Genomic DNA, 20062 nt, shown 5'->3' on the forward strand with positions numbered 1-20062 from the left:
ATTCCTGAAAATCCTTCTCTAATTGGGTAATGTCCTTTTCCAATTCCTCCAATACGCAATTATCTGGCCCCTCAAGTGCACCTTGAGGGTGTCCCATAGAAGAAATTTATCTGGAGTAGAGGGGCAGTTGTCCTCACAGAACAGGGCTATCTGAGTTCTTATAAAACTACAAAACTCTGGCTTTTTCAACAACAAAGTGTTAAGATGCTACCTGTATGCTGTGCCTTGCTTATTTGGCATATCTATAGCCAAAACCAAGGGGGAATGGTCTGAGAGAAGCCTTGTCCTATACTCAGCTTCCACGATCCTACATTCCAAATGGGCTGAAGCCATAAAAAAATCTATTCTAGAGTGGAAGTCATGTTGTTTCCTGTAAAATGAGTAATCCCTCTCCCTTGGATGCTTTCTATGCCATGCATCTATCAAAATCAGTTCTCTCATGCAGACAGTGGTGGCTTTCACTGCCCTGGTCCTAGTTATCCATTTTGTGGATTTATCCAGTACAGGATCCAGACATAGATTAAAGTCACCCCCATTAGAATATTTTCATTCCCCTCTGCTAATCGTAGGGAAATGTCCTGTATAAATTGTTCATCATCATAACTGGGGGCGTAGACATTCACTAGGGTCCATGATTTTGAATATACCTTGCAGTGCACCACAACAAATCTTCCCGTTTTTGTCTGTAATCACCTTCTGCACCTGCACTGGAACACTCTTCCCCACTAGAATTGCCACTCTGCTTGCCTTTGAGCCAAACGAGGACAATATAACCTGACCCACCCACCCCATTTTTAGCATTTGATGTTCCCACTCAGTTAAATATGTCTCTTGAAAGAAGGCCAGATCTATCTCCATTTTCTAAATGTGTGCCATGGCCCTTTTTTGCTTCACTGGATCGTTTAAGCCATTGACATTAAAGGTAGCAAACTTTACATTCTTAGCCATTACCCCCAGGTTCCTCCCCTAAATGCTTCCCCTCCTCCACCACCAACCCCCCTCCCCCACACACCGAATCTCTTTCCATCCACCCTTTGTTCCGCTCCATCCGAGCTGGGACAAGAGAAACACCACACACTCATTTGCTCACAACGCTTCACTAGTAAAGACAAGAGTAAAAATTAAAAAGTAAAAATTAAGGGAACTAGCCAAAAAAAGGTAAAGACAAACATACATACCCTGTGTAACCATACACTCGTTCAATCCCCAATTACTCTTCCACCCACCATATTCACCCCACTCCCTCAGCAATAAGTTGTGCAGTTTGCACCTTTCATCTCCTCCCTCCAAATCCCATACTTCCAGGCAAAAATAATTACTGTCATAACGTTTACTTCCATTTGTCCTCTTTTCTCACGCCGTCTTTTCATTTAAACACCTGAGTATCTTATAATTCACAGTGAGTCTATATACTTCTGCAGATTAGTTGTCTTTTCAGGTTGGGCTCTTCTTTTCCCCCACACGTGTGGGTAAATCTTCCACCATTTGCTGCTCTCTCTCGGGATCTGTAACAAATTTCCTCTCCCCCACTTTCCAAGTGGCCGGGTACTTCAGTATGCACTCATGGCCCTTCTGCTTAATTGCCCTTTTCGCTGGCTCCAGTGCCTTCCTCCCCTTTAAGAGCGCCGCACTGATATTGGGGTAGAAATAGATCTTGTTCCCATCTATCTCCATAGGACCCCTTCCTCTCTGTTTCACCCCAATTGCCGCTGCCCTCAGTATCTCCTCCCTGTCTGGTATTGTAATAATTTTACCAAGACAGAGCGTGGTCCTGTCCACCCTCTGTCCCAACGCACCTCCGCCCAGCACCTTGGGGATCCATGTTTGAAAAAAGCTTGTGGTGTTCTGACCCTCGGCCCCTCCTTCAATCCCACTATTTTGACGTTGTTTCTCCTGCTGAAATTTTCCGGGGAATCTACCTTTCCCCGTATCTGATCCCTTTCTTTCAGTAATGTCAATTTTACTCCCCATTCTATTAATAGTGTCCTCTGTTACCCCCACTCTCTCCTCCACTTCTGATCCCCTTCCCATTAATCCTGAGAAGGCCCCCTGTACCTTATCCAACTTTGTACCCACCACCTCAGCCCTTTTATCCATGGGCCAGGATAGCCTGCTCTCCATGAGAGGAAGTGCCTACATAACATCACGCAGGGAAGGCTCTGAGCCTCCCTGTGTGTTTTGCCTCAGTGAGGCTTCCTCTAGAGCCCTAAGGCTCCTTGCAGACTCCCCTCTCCAGGGTCATTGCTACCCACGGCCCCCCCCCAGAGTCCCCAACCTCCTCACCGTCACTGCTGCTGCTCTGTTCTCCAGAAGATCCAATGCTGGACACTTTGCTACAGCTCCTGTTTGCAACCACCCCGACATTGCTTGAAGCCACCTCATCCATCCTGCAGCCAGATCTGCCACCGGAGCTCTTCCACGTCGGGCCTGACTTGCCGCTCCCCTTGGCTTGGGGACAGACCTTTCATTAGGACCCAGGTAATTGCTGTTTCCCTCAGGGTCAGGACCGGTAGCAGCCCCCCGACTCACACCTCTCTCCACGGCACTCTACTCCTCTGTGCCGCGGTCTCTGCGCCAGCTGGGATGCTGCTCAGATCCAGTGCACTGAGACTCATACGAGCGCCGCTCTTCTCAAGGTCGGGTTCAGCAACGGCCTTCCCTGACCTCTTTGCGCATCAACTCATGTCTTCTCCTGCAGCGCTCTGCTCCCTTGACCCGCGATCTTCATGCCCACTGGGACTGCAGCTCTGCTCCCACACTCCACCGGGCCATTCGCTCCGACACCTGCGCTATACGGGGGAGTGAGGGGAAATACTGGACCTCTCTCTTCCTCCACCGCTTGATCCAGGGCTGTCTACTGCAGTTTGACAGCCTGGGGTGGCGTTTTCTTCCAGGAGGGGGTCCTCCTGTTCAACAGAGCGTCCATTGGAAGGGGGCATTCTTTCAGCAGGCAATGACATGGCACCATGAGGTGCCTCCACACCAGATCCCGGCTTCAAAGACTCTTCTCTCCCATTTTTTGTCATATTTATATTCTGCACGAATTCCTGTCTTCTAATGGCATTCGGTGATTCTTCGGAAGTTTTCTTTTGCTAATGTTCGTCCTGAACTGTTGGTAGCTCCAAGATTCCACTACCATATCACGTGACCTCCCCCCTTCCTTTTCGTTTTTATCCTACACTCTGTCAACTCTTCCACTCTCCTGTATGAATGATAGATAAAACCTATTAGTCTGCTCAAAGAGGGACCCTTTTCTCTGTACTAGGTATTTTGTGGCAGATAAACTTGAACAAACATAATGATTGAGAACAGGATCAACCCTACTCCAACAAGGGCAAGGCTGATGGTCTCTTGAGTACTATTTTCCTGCTTTGATCCAACATCCCTTGATATCCTTAATGACCAGAAATCTTTCAGTGTTTTGGGGGAAAAAAAGTTTCACCATCTTCTGAAGGACGCAAGTTTTCCTCCTTCAGTCTGAGTTGGTCTCCCTCTCATTCCGGTCACCAGGGCCAGCGTGACGACAGAAATACTGAAGAAGCCAAGAATAGATCTCTGGGAAATTACAGCGATAACAGTGTGGGAGCAGGAGAAGCATCTGTTATAAATGATTTTCTGAGGATGTCTGGATGGATAAAAATAAAACCAGATGCTTAAATTCCCAGCCAGATGAAATGGTTTTAAAATGTGAAATAGGAACAGAAATTCTGTCAGGGAGCAGCAGCGATCATCAAGGACCCCACCCCCACCCCAGAACACACTCTGTTCTCGCTGCTGCCATCAGGAAAGAGATACAGGTACCACAAGATTCGCACCACTATGTTCAGGACCAGCTGCTCCCCCTCCACCATCAGACTCCTCAATGACAACCTCAACCAGGAACTCATTTAAGGACTCTTACTTGTGCACTTTATTGAGTTTTTTCTCTTTGTATTGCACAGTCTTTTTACATTTCTTTATTTGTTTCTATGTGTATGTTGTGTGCAGATTTCTTTTGCACTACATAAATGTGGTAATTCTGCCGCGCCCGCAGGAGAAAGTATCTCAGGCTCATAGGTGATGTCATGTATGTACTCTAACAATAAATCTGAAAATGAATAAGTTCCTCTCTGGTTCTTCAAAACAATGGCTGATATTCCCATTCAGAGCCATCCTCCATCATTATCCCAAAACCCTTGATTCCGCTCAATAGCCTATTGGCCTCCCTAATGAATGAACATCAAGACCAACCTTTCATAACCACCTGTGCTTCAGAATTCCTGAGGTTAACCAGTCTCTGCATACAGATTTTTCTTCCCACTTTAGTCCTCAATAGCTCAAGCCCATTCTCAAAGTGATCCTAGTCTCCTTTGGGGGATCATGCTCCCCGCATTTAGCCTGTCGTCCTTTTAAGAGGTATGTAGAGTGCTATGCTAGGGAAACAGGCCATTCGGCCCATCATGTCCAGTTTGAGATGGGCACCCAGCTGTTTAATCACATCTTCTCATATCCTTCCATGCCTTGGAATAACGGCTAATTTTCCCCCTGACTGCTTGCTCCATGTTACCCATCAGCAATGCCACTGTGATTTCAGAATACCTTTGTCCCTTTAAACACCAACTGGACCTCATCTCTTACCTTTTAATAAATGGGAAAGGATTTTATGGTTAACCATTGTGCAGACAGGAAGGGATTGTTTAATATAGTCACAGTCAGAAACTTAACCCCTTTCAATTTGCCTACAGAAGAAACCATTGCACAGAAGATGCTATAGCCTTCTCCTTTCACTCCGTCCTGACCCACCTGGAGATCGACACCTCATACACCAGGTTGCTGTTCATCAACTTCAGCTCAGAGTTTAAAATGATCATTCCCCTGAGGCTGGTGGAGAAGCTGTCCTCACTGGGATTCAACATCCCTTCCTTTAACCGGATTCTGGACCTCCTAATGGATGGCATTAATATCGACCTTTGGCTTTTGTTAGAAATATTCCCCCCCCCTCATTCCCATCTCCACCCCCCCCCCCAAAGTGGACTCTCCATTTCCTGCCTCCCTTTGCACAGACATGATAAATTCCACCTAGTCCCTTATCTCATCCAATTAACTCCTTTTGTTGGTCTGGATTCGTCATCCATTGTTTGAATTCTGAGACTTTCTGATAGATCCGGCTTCTGTCTTTTCTGATTTTTCCTTGAAGAAGGGCTTAGGCCCGAAATGTCAGCGATATACCTTTGTCTCCTATAGATGCTGAAAAGACCGGCCAAGTTCATCCAGCAGTTTTGCTATAATCACAGCATCTGAAGCTTATCGTGTTTCAAAAAGACCACAATCTGTCCGGGTCGGGTAGCAGAACATCAAGCACCGTCACGCTGAGCACTGGTGCGCATCAGGGTTGTGTGCTCAGCCCGCTCCTGTTCACACTACTGGCCCCTGACTGCATTGCCAGATCTAGCTTCATCAAGTTTGCAGATGTCACAACAGTCGTCGGCCTCATCAGCAACAACTACAGAGAAGAGGTGGAAAATCTTGTGATGTGGTTTTAGAATAACAACCTGAGTCTCAATGTGGACAAGATGAAGGAGATGACCATGGATTTCAGGAGGACCACCCTCCACTGCACATCAGCAACTCTGTAATGTAGGGAGTGGAGAGGACCAAGTTCCTTGGAGTTCATTTAACTATCATGGACACACAACATCTCCTCACTTTTCAGGAGGGCACAACAGCGCCTGCACTTCCTGAGGAGACTGAAGCAGGCAAGGCTACCAGCCATCATGTCAATCTTCCACAGGAACACTACTGAGAGCCTCCCGGCCGGCTGCATCACAGTGTGGTACAGTTGCTGCAGATAAATGGATCAAGGTCAATCCACAGGACCATAAAAGTAGCAAGGAGGATCACTGGAGTCTCCCTCCCCCCCTCCACCCTCAACCCCCACCTCATGGACATGATCGACCGAGATCATTGCCTGAAGAAGGCACGCAAAATCATTGAGGACCCCTTCCACCCCTGCACACAGCATCTTTTAGCTGCTCCCATCGGGAAAGAGATACAGGAGGATCAGAGCCAGCACCACCAGGATGAGGAAAGGCTATTTCACATGGGCACTGAGAATACTGAACGAGCAAAAGAACTGCTCACACCGACCATCCCTGACTCTCATATTTACAAAACAATATTTATTTGAATATCTGAATACTTGTCCTGCTTCTGTATTTTAGTTTGTCTGTGTGATTTGCACCGAGGACCGGAATACATCGTTTCATCTGATTGTACTTGTGCAATCAGATGACAATAAACTTGACTTACATGCAATTATAAGTGTAGATGCATCTCTTACAGAAGCCTAATAGCTTGAATACACATGAGATTATCTCGGAAGCTAAGCAGGCTCAGGCCTGGTCAGTACTTGGAGGGGAGAGCACCAAGGAACCCCAGGTGCTGTAGGTTTCTGTGAGGGGTGCTGGACAAAGTAGTGACCCTCTGTCTGCTTTACGGTAGACAAAAGTCATGTATGTTTCATTTTAAATGTAATGTTACGTGACAATAATGGAACCTTTACCTTTACCTTTCATTCTGTGGCAAGTTGATATACCTTACTGGAGAGTCTCACAGCAAACAACAAACTGCTGGAGAAACACAAAGGGCCAGGCAGCAACCAGGAAGGTACAGGAATAGTGGATGTTTCAGGTCAATGTCCTGCATCAGAACCCATAGTAATTCGAGAAATGATAGGTAAGCAATGCGGGAGGTGAAGGTACGTTCAAGGACTTTGGAAAGGAAAGGGTTGTTTCCCCGCAAGAGGGTGTCGAAGATGCTGAAGGGTTCTTGATCGTGTTGGAGGATTGGTTCTGGAGCTCGGGTTGCCGATGGCTTTGGATTCTGTGGATGCAGGAACGCTGGAGATGAATCTACGGACACTTGGTGACTCTGGGGCGATGGTGGCGGTGGGGGTGGAGGGGTGGTTCTCTTTTACTTCTCTTTCTCTGACTGCAAGAGATGCCCAGCAATTTCTACTGATGGCGAATCTTTGTCCTCCTTTCATGTAATATTACACTGTTTTTATTTCATGACAATAAAGGAATTTTGAATTTTGAATCTAGTTGGACATGGATTTTGTTACATTTCATTATTAGAAAAATATTTTCAATGAACCACTTTAAAATTCCTTACATTAGAAATAAATCATACCCCCACTGTTAAAAATAATCTCCAATGAAATAAACTCAGAAAATAACTCTTACGCCATCTTCAATGTTCTCAATCCCAATTAGGGCTTCTGACTCAGACAGCCAGTTATTCCTTTCTCTGTAATTCTGGACAAACAACTTTATTACAGTGTTTTTTACTGAAACTATTAGGTCAGTAACATTTAACTGTAGAAACTTGTTCAAAGCAGATCAATGAGTTCTTCATGGTTATTAAAACAATTTAAAGAGAGCATGCGACTTCCATTTGAGCCTTTGCTTCAGGCGTTGTGTCATGTAAATAGTCATTCTAGAGGAGTGTAACATTTAATTTTTGGGACATTTCTCACATATTGTGATGTAGGTCATTTTAACTTCATCTCCCAATGTGGAACTGAACAAGTCGTCACTGATTAACTTTCACGGATCTCAACCAAGACAGACTTATTGGTTTGTGTGTTGACAGTAGACCTGGAAGATACAGAAATATGCAGTAATTCCTGACTGTGGAGGACAAAAGAACTTTTTTAAACTGTGATACCCAGTGTAATCAAATAACAGTGGTCGGCGACTAAACCGGCTCCCCCACTGTGCTGGCCTGGTGTGGAGGGTGGTTAAACACTCCACAGGATAACAAACAAGATCTGTCACAGGGCGGGCGAACCCTCTCGTAGGGTCGACGGCCATCTAGCAAACACATGCCGTGAAGCCCGGAAAGGGAATCCCTTGTATCGAAGCTTGGTCTGGACATTCACTGCCACAGATCTTCCCTCCAGGTGTCTTGGACCTCACCAGGCCACTGGGTCTGAGAGGGGATGTTGTGAGGGTGGATCTGGACCTGTGCAACCCCCTACTCACCTAAATCCATTCACACACACGCTGTTCCTTTCTGTGGAGTGGGGTATCCTCATTTCAAACCCCAAACTGACTGAAAGGAACCGTCATCCTACTATGTGATGAATCATATAACCAGGTGACAAGTATTGCAGTGATAATATCACTGATGCAATGGCAGAGCTTTAGTAAGGCTCCCCCTAACCTTGCCTCCTGCCCCACCCTTCATTGAATAGAATAAAGTGATTTTGTTTCGTAAAATAATTTATATTGTTATACTTTGTACAATGTGCTACATGTACAAACAAGAAATTTAATTGTAGCAACACCCCTTTCCAGAAGCGCTTTCATGTAATCACATTCTGACTGGTATTGTCAAGTAATCAAACATGGTCTTCACGTGAAAATGGTTTCCAGTTAAAACTGAATGCCTTACCTGTGCACAACCAACTTCTGATTTTTCTTGCTATTTGTAAGGGAGCGGTAAAACATGGACTTACTAAATTCTTTGGCTTGGCTTCGCGGACGAAGATTTATGGAGGGGGTAAATGTCCACGTCAGCTGCAGGCTCGTTTGTGGCTGACAAGTCCAATGTGGGACAGGCAGACATTTACTGTCATAGTTTATAGATTTCATAATACTGGCATTCATGTACCAACAGGCTTCACTCCCTGTCTTTCACTAGCATAGGTGCATTTTAATGGCAACTTGTGATGTAATAATGTCATCTTGGTAAACACAATCTCGTGGCTAGAGTATGAAGTCTGAAAAGCATTACTTCTAAATGTTCATAGTTTAGAGCCTAATTTAGAAAACAAAATAGCATTTGTAATATTCCAGATATGAAAAAAATATATGCAAACATATATCCAAAATGCACTCAATTAAAACTTTTTTTCTGCTGTCAGGCCCCCCTCCCTTCTAGGCCCCTAGGCTTAAGTCCACTTAGCCTAATTGTTAATCTGCTCTGATGATACCCACTAAATGTATCCATTACAAATGGACATCTTCAGAAAAGTAAGGGGAGAAACCTGGAGGGAGCACAAAAATGGAAAAGCTGAGGATATTTTCACCAATTTATTTTCACTTGAATTCCAGGATCTTAGTAATAATGAATTGTCCTTGTTAAACAAACACATTTCTAAAATGAACACTGGTAATTAACTGCAGTGTCCACTTGCAGAAATAGGAATGGCTATTTATAAATATGCTCAGGATTGATTTCTCAGTGAACCATGATCATTTGTTCCTCCTGTGGTTATCCTGAACCAGTGATTCTCAACCTTCCCCAACCCCTCCCCACCCCCACTCACATACCACCCTAAGCAATCCCATACTAACCACAGAAAACCTGTGGCACAGGATGTCATAGGTTCTCTGTGGTTAATAAGGCAGCGGTGTCAAACTCAAATTCACGGAGGGCCAAAATTAAAAACTTGGACTAAGTTGAGGGCCGAACTAAATATTTATTGAAAATTTTCAACAACATCTGCATGTTTTCTCTTCTTTCAACATATGTAATGTTCAACTTTTTCTTATTAAAATAAATGTTTAATAATAGTTTTGGATAAACTCTTTCCAGAAGCATTAACAAATGAGAAATAAAATATTCAATAAATAATATTTCTCTAGAGAGGATTTGTCAAATGTTGCTAGTGTGCTGTCGAATAGTAAAGTCTGAGGGCTATTGAGAATGTGGGAGAATAACATGATTCCTGAAACAATCAAATGGGTGACTGATTGTGGGCATGAACTCTAGCAGGGTTATTTGCCATGCCCTTTTTCCATTGGTACAGATATCCTTTGATTTACACACTTTTCAAGTTTTATGCCTAATGAGCGTGTATCCAGGTGCAGGACCATTTTTAACCAGGAATATATTTATCACTGTGGCATGAAATTATTGGAAGATCGTTTTATCCTGAGATTAAAGTTCTTAATACTTACTCAGGCCTGTGTGTGGGAGGGCGGGGTTTGCGGGCGATTGGGTTGGACAACGACAGTGCGGGGGCATCGCCTCTCGCTGTAGGGTGGCATCTCGGCGGATCAGTGGCCCCGTCACCGTGAGTCGCGGGTCGGCCTGCGGCAAGGAGGGGGAGTGGGCAACGGTCCTGACGAGGTCAGGCCCGAGGCCTCCGGTTCCGGGCGCTGGAAAGCGGCCTTGGCTTCCCCTGACACCAGCCAGGCCGCGCTGTGGTGGGGGGGCGGGTGGGGGGACACGACAGTGCGGGGGCATCGGCTCTCGCTGCAGGGCGGCATCTCAGCGGATCAGCGACTCCATCACCATGAGTCGTGGGTCGGCCTGTGGCAGGGAGGGGGAGTGGGCAACGGTCCTGGCGAGGTCAGGCCCGAGGCCTCCGGTTCCGGGCGCTGGGAAGCGGCCTTGTTTTCCCCTGACACCGGCCAGGTGGTGGGGGGGGCAGGCAGGGGGACACGATAGTGCTGGGGCATCGGCTCTCGCTGCAGGGCGGCATCTCGGCAGATCAGCGGCCCCGTCACCGTAAGTCGCGGGTCGGCCTGCGGCAGGGAGGGGGAGTGGGCAACAGTCCTGGCGAGGTCAGGCCCGAGGCCTCCGGTTCCGGGCGCTGGGAAGCGGCCTTGGCTTCCCCTGACACCAGCCAGGCCCCAAAACCAGAGTCCATGGTGAGACCCTGCAACGTAAACAGAGGAGGTGGGGGTGATTAGCAGGCTGACGCCAATGCATTCTGGGATTTGTTGTATTACTGTGCATGCGCTATACTGGCGCGGCGGCCAGCGGGCCACCTCTAATACATTTTTGAAATGATCTTGCGGGCCAAATATAATTATATCGCGGGCCAAATTGTTTGACATGTGTGTTAATAAGGGATTGCTTAAGGTGGTATGTCAGTGGGAAAAAATGGTTGAGGACCACTGCCCTAAACAATGTTGCTACAATACTTGAAATAAATTCTTGGGACTTAGAACGACGGGCAATAGGGTCAGGAGATGTTTTATAGTATTAAGAATTCACAGTGTGGAAACTAATGGGCTTCTTTATTAAGGCCCTTTGGTCCTCAACTAAAGGCAGTCAAACTTGCAATAAGGCGGAATAGGGTACATACAGTTCTTATTTAGAGTCAGTTAGTCAAATGTTTGCCTTAGTAAATAGTATATATTTTACCTTTCTATTCATATAAAACTACTGGAGTCAATTTCTTGAAGCAGGCACAATGTTAATGGTAACACTGTGTTAACACCAACATGATCCAACAAAATAGCGACAGCGTACTCCTTCCTCGAGCCAACGCATTGGAGGCCATGCTAGCCTGTTCGTAAGTACGAGTTGTCCATAAGTCGGACGTTCGTAACCCGGGGACTGCCGGTAGTTTGATTTACCTGCATTCGGCCCATATTCCTCAAAACTTTTCCTATCCATTGGACCTGCTTAAATGTCTTTTAAACATTTTAATTGTAACCTCCTCTTTCTCTTATGTGAAGAATGGTGCCCTTCAGGTTTCATTTAAATTTACCCATCTTACCTTAAATCAGTGGCTTTCAAACATTTTCATTCCATTCTCTCTCTGGCTATCGATCCCATAGGATGGTGATGGTTCCTTTCAGTCAGTTTATAGGGTTTGAATGTGTGCCCTGAAACGGCTGACAGGCACTCCTGCCCCTTCAAGCCTCACCTGCCAAGTTCAATGCTTCTACATTCACACATGTTTTTTTATTCTCCATAATCTGGAGCAGCACGGTTAGCGTTAGCGGTTAGTTCCACGCTGTTACAGCGCCAGAAACCGGGGTTCGAATTGGCCGCTCCCTGTAAGGTGTTTGCACGTCCTCCTTGTGTCTGCGTGGGTTTCCTCCGGGTGCTCTGATTTCCTTTCACCCTTCAAAAATGCATGGGGGTTGTAGGTTAATTGGGTGTAATTGGGTGGCACGGGATCATGGGCCGGAAGGGCCCGTTACTGTTTTGTGTGTCTAACAAAATATCTGGCTCGTGAAACTCCCTGTATCTAAGCATAAAGTTCTCTGCAACCGCCAAAATAGTGTACACTATTGAAATGTCAATTTATGAGAGCGTGAACATCTTCCAAATTAGTGACTCCCAAGAACTTAAATTGGTTCATCCTCTTCACCTCTGATCCCCCAATGATCACTCTTTTTTCCCTTCATGTTGTCAACAATCAGCTCCTTGATTTTGGAGACACTGAGTGCGAGGTGGTTTTTGGTGCCCCCTTCAGTTTTCAATCTCTCTCCTGTATGCTGACTCATCGCCCCTTTTTATACAACCCACTACCTGTCAGCGAATTTGTAGACAGTCTTGTTGTTAATCAGAGCCACACAGCTATCAGTGTATAGCGATTAGAGTAGGGGGGCTAAGAATGTAGCCTGCGGTGCTCCGTTAATGATGGAGATTGTGGAGGTGTTCTTACCAATCCTTACTAAGGTGAGGAAATGCAGGATCAAATTACACAGTGGGGTATTGAATCCCAGGTCTTGGAGTTTGCTGATCAATTTTGAGGGGATGATACATCTGAAATCTAAAATCTGTAGCAAGTTCGATGCATCCGTACATTGTATTTATGAACAGGGCAATAAACGTATGGGTCGTGAATATTTGAGTTTGTCAAGTAACATGAAGAATACCAAAGTTGAAGGGGGTCCCTAAGTGTTATTTTCCAGAGGAATCTCAGCAGGTCAGAAATAACACACTATATTCCAGCCCAGGTCCCAGAAATAAACTCTCAAGCCGGGCATAAAACTGCAGACACCGTAGAAACCTAGCGCTGGAGAAACTCAACATGTCGCAAAGGTAAAGTAACCAGCGTTTATGTATCTTTATCTTTGCCGGGCGACCTGTAGCAGCTGATTGACGTGGCTTGTAGCCAATCGCTGGCTGATCCATCCAGGGCAACATTCCAACCGTGACGCCAGGAGCCGGACGGCCAATGATGACAGCGCAAATGGGCGGGACTGGATTTGCGAGGCACGGCGTGATGGACAGCGCCGGCAGTTAATCCCCTGGCGGTGGCGCCGGTCAGCAGCCAATGAGGTGCGGCTGGGGGCAGGGCTACGCCGCCGCTCCGGAGATGCAAAATGGCGTCGATATGGGGTTGGTGCGTGTTGGGGATGGCTGTGCTGTGGCTGGCTTTCTGCACCCGGGGCCGGAGTGAGTCGGGGACAGAGGAGTTCCTGAAGCGGGAGCACAGCTTGACCAAGCCGTACCAGGGTAAGCGCCTCCTTCACTCCGCGGTAAACAAGCCGGGGCTCTGGGGGCGAGTTGTCGGACACCTGGGCAGTGTCTGTCAATCGGGTTGGGTGGCCTATCGCATGGAAACTTTATGTGAGGACGTTTGTCACGGTTCAAAACACAAGTGGGCTCCTCATGGCAGACGATAGAACCATAGAACACTACAGGGCAGAAAACAGGCCATTCTGCCCTTCTAGTCTGTGCTGAAACATCATTCGTCCCACTCACCTGCACCCACTCCATAACCCTCCAGACCTCGCCCATCCATGTTTCTATCCATAAAACTTGAGTGAGCCTGCACTTACCACATCAGATGGCAGTCCGACCCAAATTCCTGAGGTAATTCCTTCACCCTAAAGCCATGTCCTCTGGTATTTATCTCTCCTAATCTAATTTTGGAAACTTCTATCAAATCTCCACTTGTTCTTCTATGCTCTGAAGAATAAAGAAGTGACCTGTTTAATCTTTCCCTGTAGCTCAACTCCTGAAGACCCGGCAACATCTGCACTCTTTCAATCTTACTGATATCCTTCCTGTAGTTTGGTGACCAGAACTGCATACAATACTCCAAATCTGGCCTCGCTAATATCTTATACAACCTCACCATAACATCCCAACTCCTGCATTCAATACTTTGATTTATGAAGGCCAAGATGCCAAAAGTTTTCTTTACAACCCCGTCTACCTGTGACACCATTTTCAGAGAATTATGTATCTGTATTCCCAGATCCCTTTGTTCCTCCACACTCCTCAGTGCCTGACCATTTACTGTGCACGTCCTACCTTGATTTGTCCATCCAAAATGCAACGCCTCACACTTGCCTGCATTAACTTCCATCTGCCATTTTTTGGCCCATTTTTCCAGTTGGTCCAGATCCCTCTGCAAGCTTTGAAAATCTTTCTCACAGTCCACAATGCCTCCAATCTTATCACAATTTGGGAATAAAAGGGTCATCATATGAGAAGTAAAACACAACACTGGAGAAACTCAGCTGGTCAAACTGTACTTTATGTAGCAAAGATAAAGATACATAACCAACATGTCGGGCTTGAGCCCTTCATCAAGGTATCTTTATCTTTGCTAGATAAAGTATACTGTTTGATCTGCTGAGTTTCGCCAGCGTTTGTGTTTTTACTTCAACCACACTGTCTGCAGACTTTAGTGTTTTACATCACATGAGGAGCTTTTGCCATCTCTTGGCCTGTACCCATTTGAATTTGGTGGGGGGGGGGTCCTCATTGAAACATTTTGAATGTTGGAAGGTGTGGGCAGAGTAGATGCAGCAAGGTTGTTTCCCATGGTGGGAGAGTGGGAGAAGGGGACACAACTTCAGGTTTGAAGGGCGTCCACTTGGAGAATTTCTTCAGCCAGACGATGGTAAATTTGTTGCCACGTGCAGTTGTGGAAGCCAGGTCGTTGGGTGTATTTAAGGCAGAGATTGACAGGTTCCTGATTAGCCAGGGCATCAAAGGTTATGGGGAGAAGGCCGGACAGTGGGGCTGAGTGAGAATATGGATCAGCTCATGGTTGAATGGCGGGGCAGACTTGATGGGCTGAATAGCCTATTTCTGCTCCAATGTCTTATGGTTAGGAATGTTGGGAAGCTTTGTTAGTACCTGCTCCTCTGGCAACCTCACCTACTGCTCCCAATGCATCAATGAGTGCAAGAGTAGGCTTGGGGACTGTTTCGCAAAGCACCTGCTCCCTGGTGGTGATGGCCACCCCGATGTTCTGGTTGCATGCCATTTCAACTCTGTTTTCCATTCCCACACTGACTTGTCTGTCAATCCTTGGCCCTTCTCCCTTGTCAGATTAGAAGGCAAACGCAAACTAGAGGAACAAATCTCCCATGCAGTGTTGATTTTTTATTAGGCTGTGTGTGGGATTATTGGGGTGTTGGGATTGACAAATGAAGCACTACTTGAGAAGGAAGAGGCAGCGAGGACCCTTCAAATAAAGGCCCATTTTGGTGGATGACTGAATACCAATGCCATTGGATCATTTACATCCGTTGGAGTCAGGAGATGCTTGGCGTTTTATGGTGAACTGCTATAAAGTTCTGGGTGACAGAATCAAAAATGCACAGGCGTGGTGGTGGTCGACACAGATGCATTTAAGGAAAGGCCAGCTAAGCACATGAGGGAGCGGGAAAGCATTATGTTGGGTGGGAGGGGAGGAGAGTTGAGTGGGAAATATTTGGAGACTGAACTAGCCTTTCTCCTGGGAATACCAACATTCCTTGTGATAAAAGTAATCTGTTAAGGAGAGTTACATAAACTGGGCACCATTGTTAATGTTCTTTGACTCATTTCGTGGTCACGTTGTGCGTGAATGGGTCGTCTTCAAAGGCACATGATGCTCTAAGGTACATCCTACTCTGAGATTTCCCTAAGCTTCTGTCATTAAGTTGTTTTATTTACTGTTATTCCAAGAGCCCTGGTATCTCTCTTGTAAAACCCTGTTAACAATTACTGAATTTTGTATAACATTTGGTCTATGCAAGTTTTAATTGTTGATCCCATGTTGGTGGACTTTTCTAGTTTACTGGAAACCTTAAAAAAAAAGTCCGCTGAACTTCCTGACCGACTACTCTCTCATTCTACCAGGTCTCCCTCAAAGTCCAAAAGGTAGTGGCCCTTACAAACGTGTGTCTGTTTCCTCATTCTCCCCTCCTTGATGTAACTGAGACTCATTTAATTTTAAATTTAGACATACAGCAGGATAACAGGCCCTTCCGGCCTACGAGCTTGTGCCGCCCAATTACATGGCCCACGAACCCTGGTTGCTGGCGCTGCAACAGTGTTGCCCTAGCCACTACACTAACTGTGCCACCCAATCATTATGCTGACCAATGTATTAACTTCCTTATTTCCAGAAATAAAGGTTTTTTCAGACCCATCTCTCCACGTGGGATGTGCTCAGGAAACTGACTTGAAGAGAGCTTTTGTGTGTGTCCCCTTTTCTTCACTATCAGGTTGTTGTGTCTCCTTTTAGGCTTGGGAGCTTCGAGTGCTGGCACTTACTGGGATATTACTGGAAACACCATGGTAACGGCTCACTTTGTACGGCTGACACCTGATCTGCAGAGCAAACAGGGAGCGATCTGGAACCGTGTAGTAAGAGCTGCTTTTAATTTGTTTTTTTTAAAGTGTGTTGGAGAGTGGAAAAGCACGGATGACTGAACATTGGCAAGGAGCAAAGGCCTCTCTGTAAACCTCTGGAAGGCAATGTTGTCTGATCAAACACTCCCAGGACGTGCAATTAGAGGCAAAATAAGCTCTCTCTCTATACAGAATATCGGGGTGGCCAAACTTGCTTAACCGAGGAATGGCAGATGTCTGAGAGCCGCAAGGCATGAAAAAAATATTTCCCACATGCTTTTACTCTTTCATGCACATGACATCGGAAGCTTGATGGGAGGGTGGCTGGGGCGTCGGGAGCTTGGATGGGCGAGCGGCCTAGGTGAGAGTCCCCGGTCACCTGCGGCTGTGTTGCATGTAATGTGTGGCTTATACGATTCCTGTCTCAGCCAACATATTCTTGCAATCCGCACATTCTATGTCAAAGAGCTACATGTGACTCACGAGCCTGGGTCCTGGGTTTGGAAACCCTGCACTATATCATCAAACACTCTTAGAGCGTAGTTAGAGATAGAATGAACTCCCCCCTACACTGATGGTGTATAACTAAATGCGGAGCAAATCTATTCTTGTACTTGAGGTGAAGCATAAAGTTTCCTTCATATTGTCTCATCAAAAGCTCTTGGGACCAGCAAAATATAAACAGTTAAGGTCTGTCTTTGCTGCTGCGTCGAAGACTCCTAGGATAAACCCATAAGCTGTAGGAGCAGAAATGGGCCATTCAGCCCATCGAGTCTGCCTTGCCCTTCAATCGTGAGCTGATCCATTTTCCCACGGCCCCACTGCCTGGCCATCACGTTTAATGCCCTACGGCTAATCAAGAACCTATTGATCTCTGCCTTAAATACACCAATGATCTGGCCTCCACTACTGCCTGTGGCAACAAATTCCACAGATTTACCAGCCTCCAGCTGAAGAAATTCCTCCTCACCTCTGTTCTAAGCGGACGCCTCTCAATCCTGAAGTTGTACCCTCTTGACCTGGACTCTCCCACTATGGGAACCAACCTTTCTACATCTACTCTGTCCACACCTTTCACCGTTCAAAATATTTCAACGAGATTTCCCCACCTCCCCAGCCCCCATTCTCCTGAATTCCAACGAATACAGGCCAAGAGCTGTTAAATGCTCCTCATGTGATAACCCTTCCATTCCCGGAATCATACTAGTGAATCTCCATTGAACCCTCTCCAACATCATTTCTTAAATGAGGAGCCCAAAACTGCTCGCAATACTCCAGGAGTTTGAAACGGGCTGTTGCTTCCTCCTTCCTGTCTCAGCGAGCTATCCAAGGCTTAGCTTAAGGTATAAAATTTGGGGAATGATGCTTGCAATGCCCAGTACTTGGTCAGTCGACTTTTCTTTCAGGTCCTCAGGCGATGTATTCTCTATGGACTGTGTTCACAGTTTAATATCTCTTAAGATGGAGTGTGATTCTGTCTGCAGGCGTGTTTAATGCGAGACTGGGAGGTGCAGGTACATTTCAAAGTGCATGGACAAGGGAAGAAGAATCTGAACGGTGACGGGCTTGCCGTGTGGTACACCAAAGATCGCATGCAACCAGGTACCCTCGATTCCACGTGCTCTCATCTGTATAAAACCTCGCCTTAACTATTCTGCTGCTCACATTCTCAAAAGGGCTAGCTTAATCAAACTTGAATTCCCTTTCAAAGAAAAAAAATGGAGGGTTATGAGGTAGGGAGGGGTTAGTTTATTTTGATATGTGTACATGGGTCGCCACAACATTGTGAGCTGAAGGGCTGTAATGTTCTATATCATTAGTTGAGTGGTTCTCAACCCTTTTTGTTCTGAGGCCCACCCGGCTTCCAGCCTGATATGTCATGGCCTGACTAGTGTCAATGACTGAGGAATATTTTCAAGTCAAAGGCAGCTCTGTAAGAAACGCATCTTTATCTAATTTAAAGTATTTTATTTAACACAATGTTAAACAAACATGGAAACATGCTGTGGCCTACTTGTTGATAACCACTGGTAGAATATCTGCGCATTTTTATTATCCTGTTCCAGGTCCGGGTATACCCTGCTTTACGAAACTAGAGCATTCCTATGAAACCTTTCGTGAGCTGAAATGGCATAAAGTGAAGACCCATTGGAGGCTATTTTCGTATAAGTGAAAACCCATTCAAATATTTTCGTAGAAGTGAATTTTTGTAATTTGAGTGTTCGTAAAGCAGGGTATACTATCGATTCTAGGATTCTTCCTAACGGGTCTGTTGTTCCCTATTGCTTATAAAGATCTCTGCCCATTCTTCTAATTTCTGGAGAGAGTCAGCCCAGTTTGTTTAATCTCACCTTGTAGGAACCTCCACACCCCCCCCCCCCCCCGACACAGAATCATCATCCTCTCTTCCTCCAAATGCTGGAAGAATCTGCCAATAACTCTGAGGCTAGAAATGGCAGCTGCCTGCACTCCTGCATCATTCAGTGGCATCTAGGCGAGGGGATGCGATTGGTTGGAGAAAGGCGCATTGTGTTCTTGGAGGAGTGATGGTGACAGATGGCAGACTACATTTAACTTCTAACTATTTCTTCACTAGGTCCAGTATTTGGAAGTAAAGATCTCTTTTCTGGCCTTGGAATATTCCTGGACACTTATCCAAATGAAGAGAAGCAGCACGAGGCAAGTGCAGGATTGCGGTTCATGTTCAAATAACCACTAGACCAGTGGTTTTCATATGTTTTTTTCCCACTCACTTCCCACCTTAAGTAATCCCTCTGTGATTAGTAAGGGATTGCTTAAGGTGGGATGTGAGTGGGAAGAGAAGGTTGAAGATCACGGCTCTAGACCCAATTCCACTCCATTTCCACTGGAGTTCTGAAACCGTGCACATAACGAGCCAATGAGGGGGCGATTAAAACAGTGGCTTTCAAACTTTTTCTTCCCACCCACATCCCACCTTGAGCAATCCCTTACTAATCGCAGAGCACTGATGGCATAGGGGATGCTTATGTGAGTGGAAATAAAATGTTTGAAGACCACTGCACTAGGCAAATGTTCTCCAGCACTTTTCACAACAATCTCGGGATCTGCAGACTTTCCTGTTTAACTCCGAATAATCTACTGCCCTTGCATTTATCAGCTCCTTTTCAGAACGCAAGGCCTTCTTCATTGTACTGTGTTGAAGTAGTAATTGCGTTACTTAAATCTAACAAGTGTTTTTATTATTTAAATGTACAGTACTTTAAATATGGAAGCAATGGCAAGAACTAAATTTGTTTCTTTTGACGTGAATGTGTCCTGAATTTAGAAATTCAGAACGTGAACAAGCTCACTCGTGTTTGCGCACGCTTGATGGGGTACACACTTGTTCATCAATACTGGAGTGAAACTTTAGGTTCCCTCTGTAATTCACCCACACCTTGCATGATGCCATCTGTTTCTTCCACGTGGCACTAACATGGTCAGTACAGTAACATCTTTGCATTGAGTTAAGGCGCTCCAGAGCAGTCATTCTCAGTAAGGGCCGTGTGACCAACTCCCCCTGGGGCCACAGCACATTGGTGGGGTGGGCCTATGGACTGAAATCGTGAAATTTTTTTATGCGGTCGGTAGAAGTAGGGGAAAATAAAACAACTAAACGATAGCCTAAGCTAAACTTTGAGCTGAGTCCTAGGGCCACCATAGACAAAAAAATCATTAGCCCTTTTTACACAGAGATCCCGCAATACTGCCGTAAAGAAGACCC

The 20062-nt window shown here is 45.9% G+C and overlaps 1 protein-coding gene across 6 annotated transcripts in view; it reads left to right on the forward strand.

Annotated features, from left to right (window-relative positions):
- Positions 1-13013: 13013 nt before the first annotated feature.
- The window catches only part of LOC138753962 (VIP36-like protein), a 34630-nt gene continuing 27581 nt past the window's right edge, over positions 13014-20062 (forward strand). For 5 of the 6 annotated variants that reach the window (XR_011351527.1, XM_069917598.1, XM_069917599.1 and 2 more), the window contains exons 1-4: positions 13017-13194; positions 16211-16332; positions 17802-17919; positions 18914-18996. Coding sequence is in view for 5 of the 6 variants with exons in the window: in XM_069917598.1 (XP_069773699.1) it covers positions 13062-13194; positions 16211-16332; positions 17802-17919; positions 18914-18996 (456 nt within the window). In the remaining variant the exon portion in view is untranslated. Of the gene's footprint in view, positions 13195-16210; positions 16333-17801; positions 17920-18913; positions 18997-20062 lie in introns of all 6 variants that reach the window. The other variant, XM_069917596.1, reaches the window with a different exon arrangement.

The sequence above is a fragment of the Narcine bancroftii genome, chromosome 2 (genome assembly GCF_036971445.1).
Source record: "Narcine bancroftii isolate sNarBan1 chromosome 2, sNarBan1.hap1, whole genome shotgun sequence".
Taxonomy (NCBI): domain Eukaryota; kingdom Metazoa; phylum Chordata; class Chondrichthyes; order Torpediniformes; family Narcinidae; genus Narcine; species Narcine bancroftii.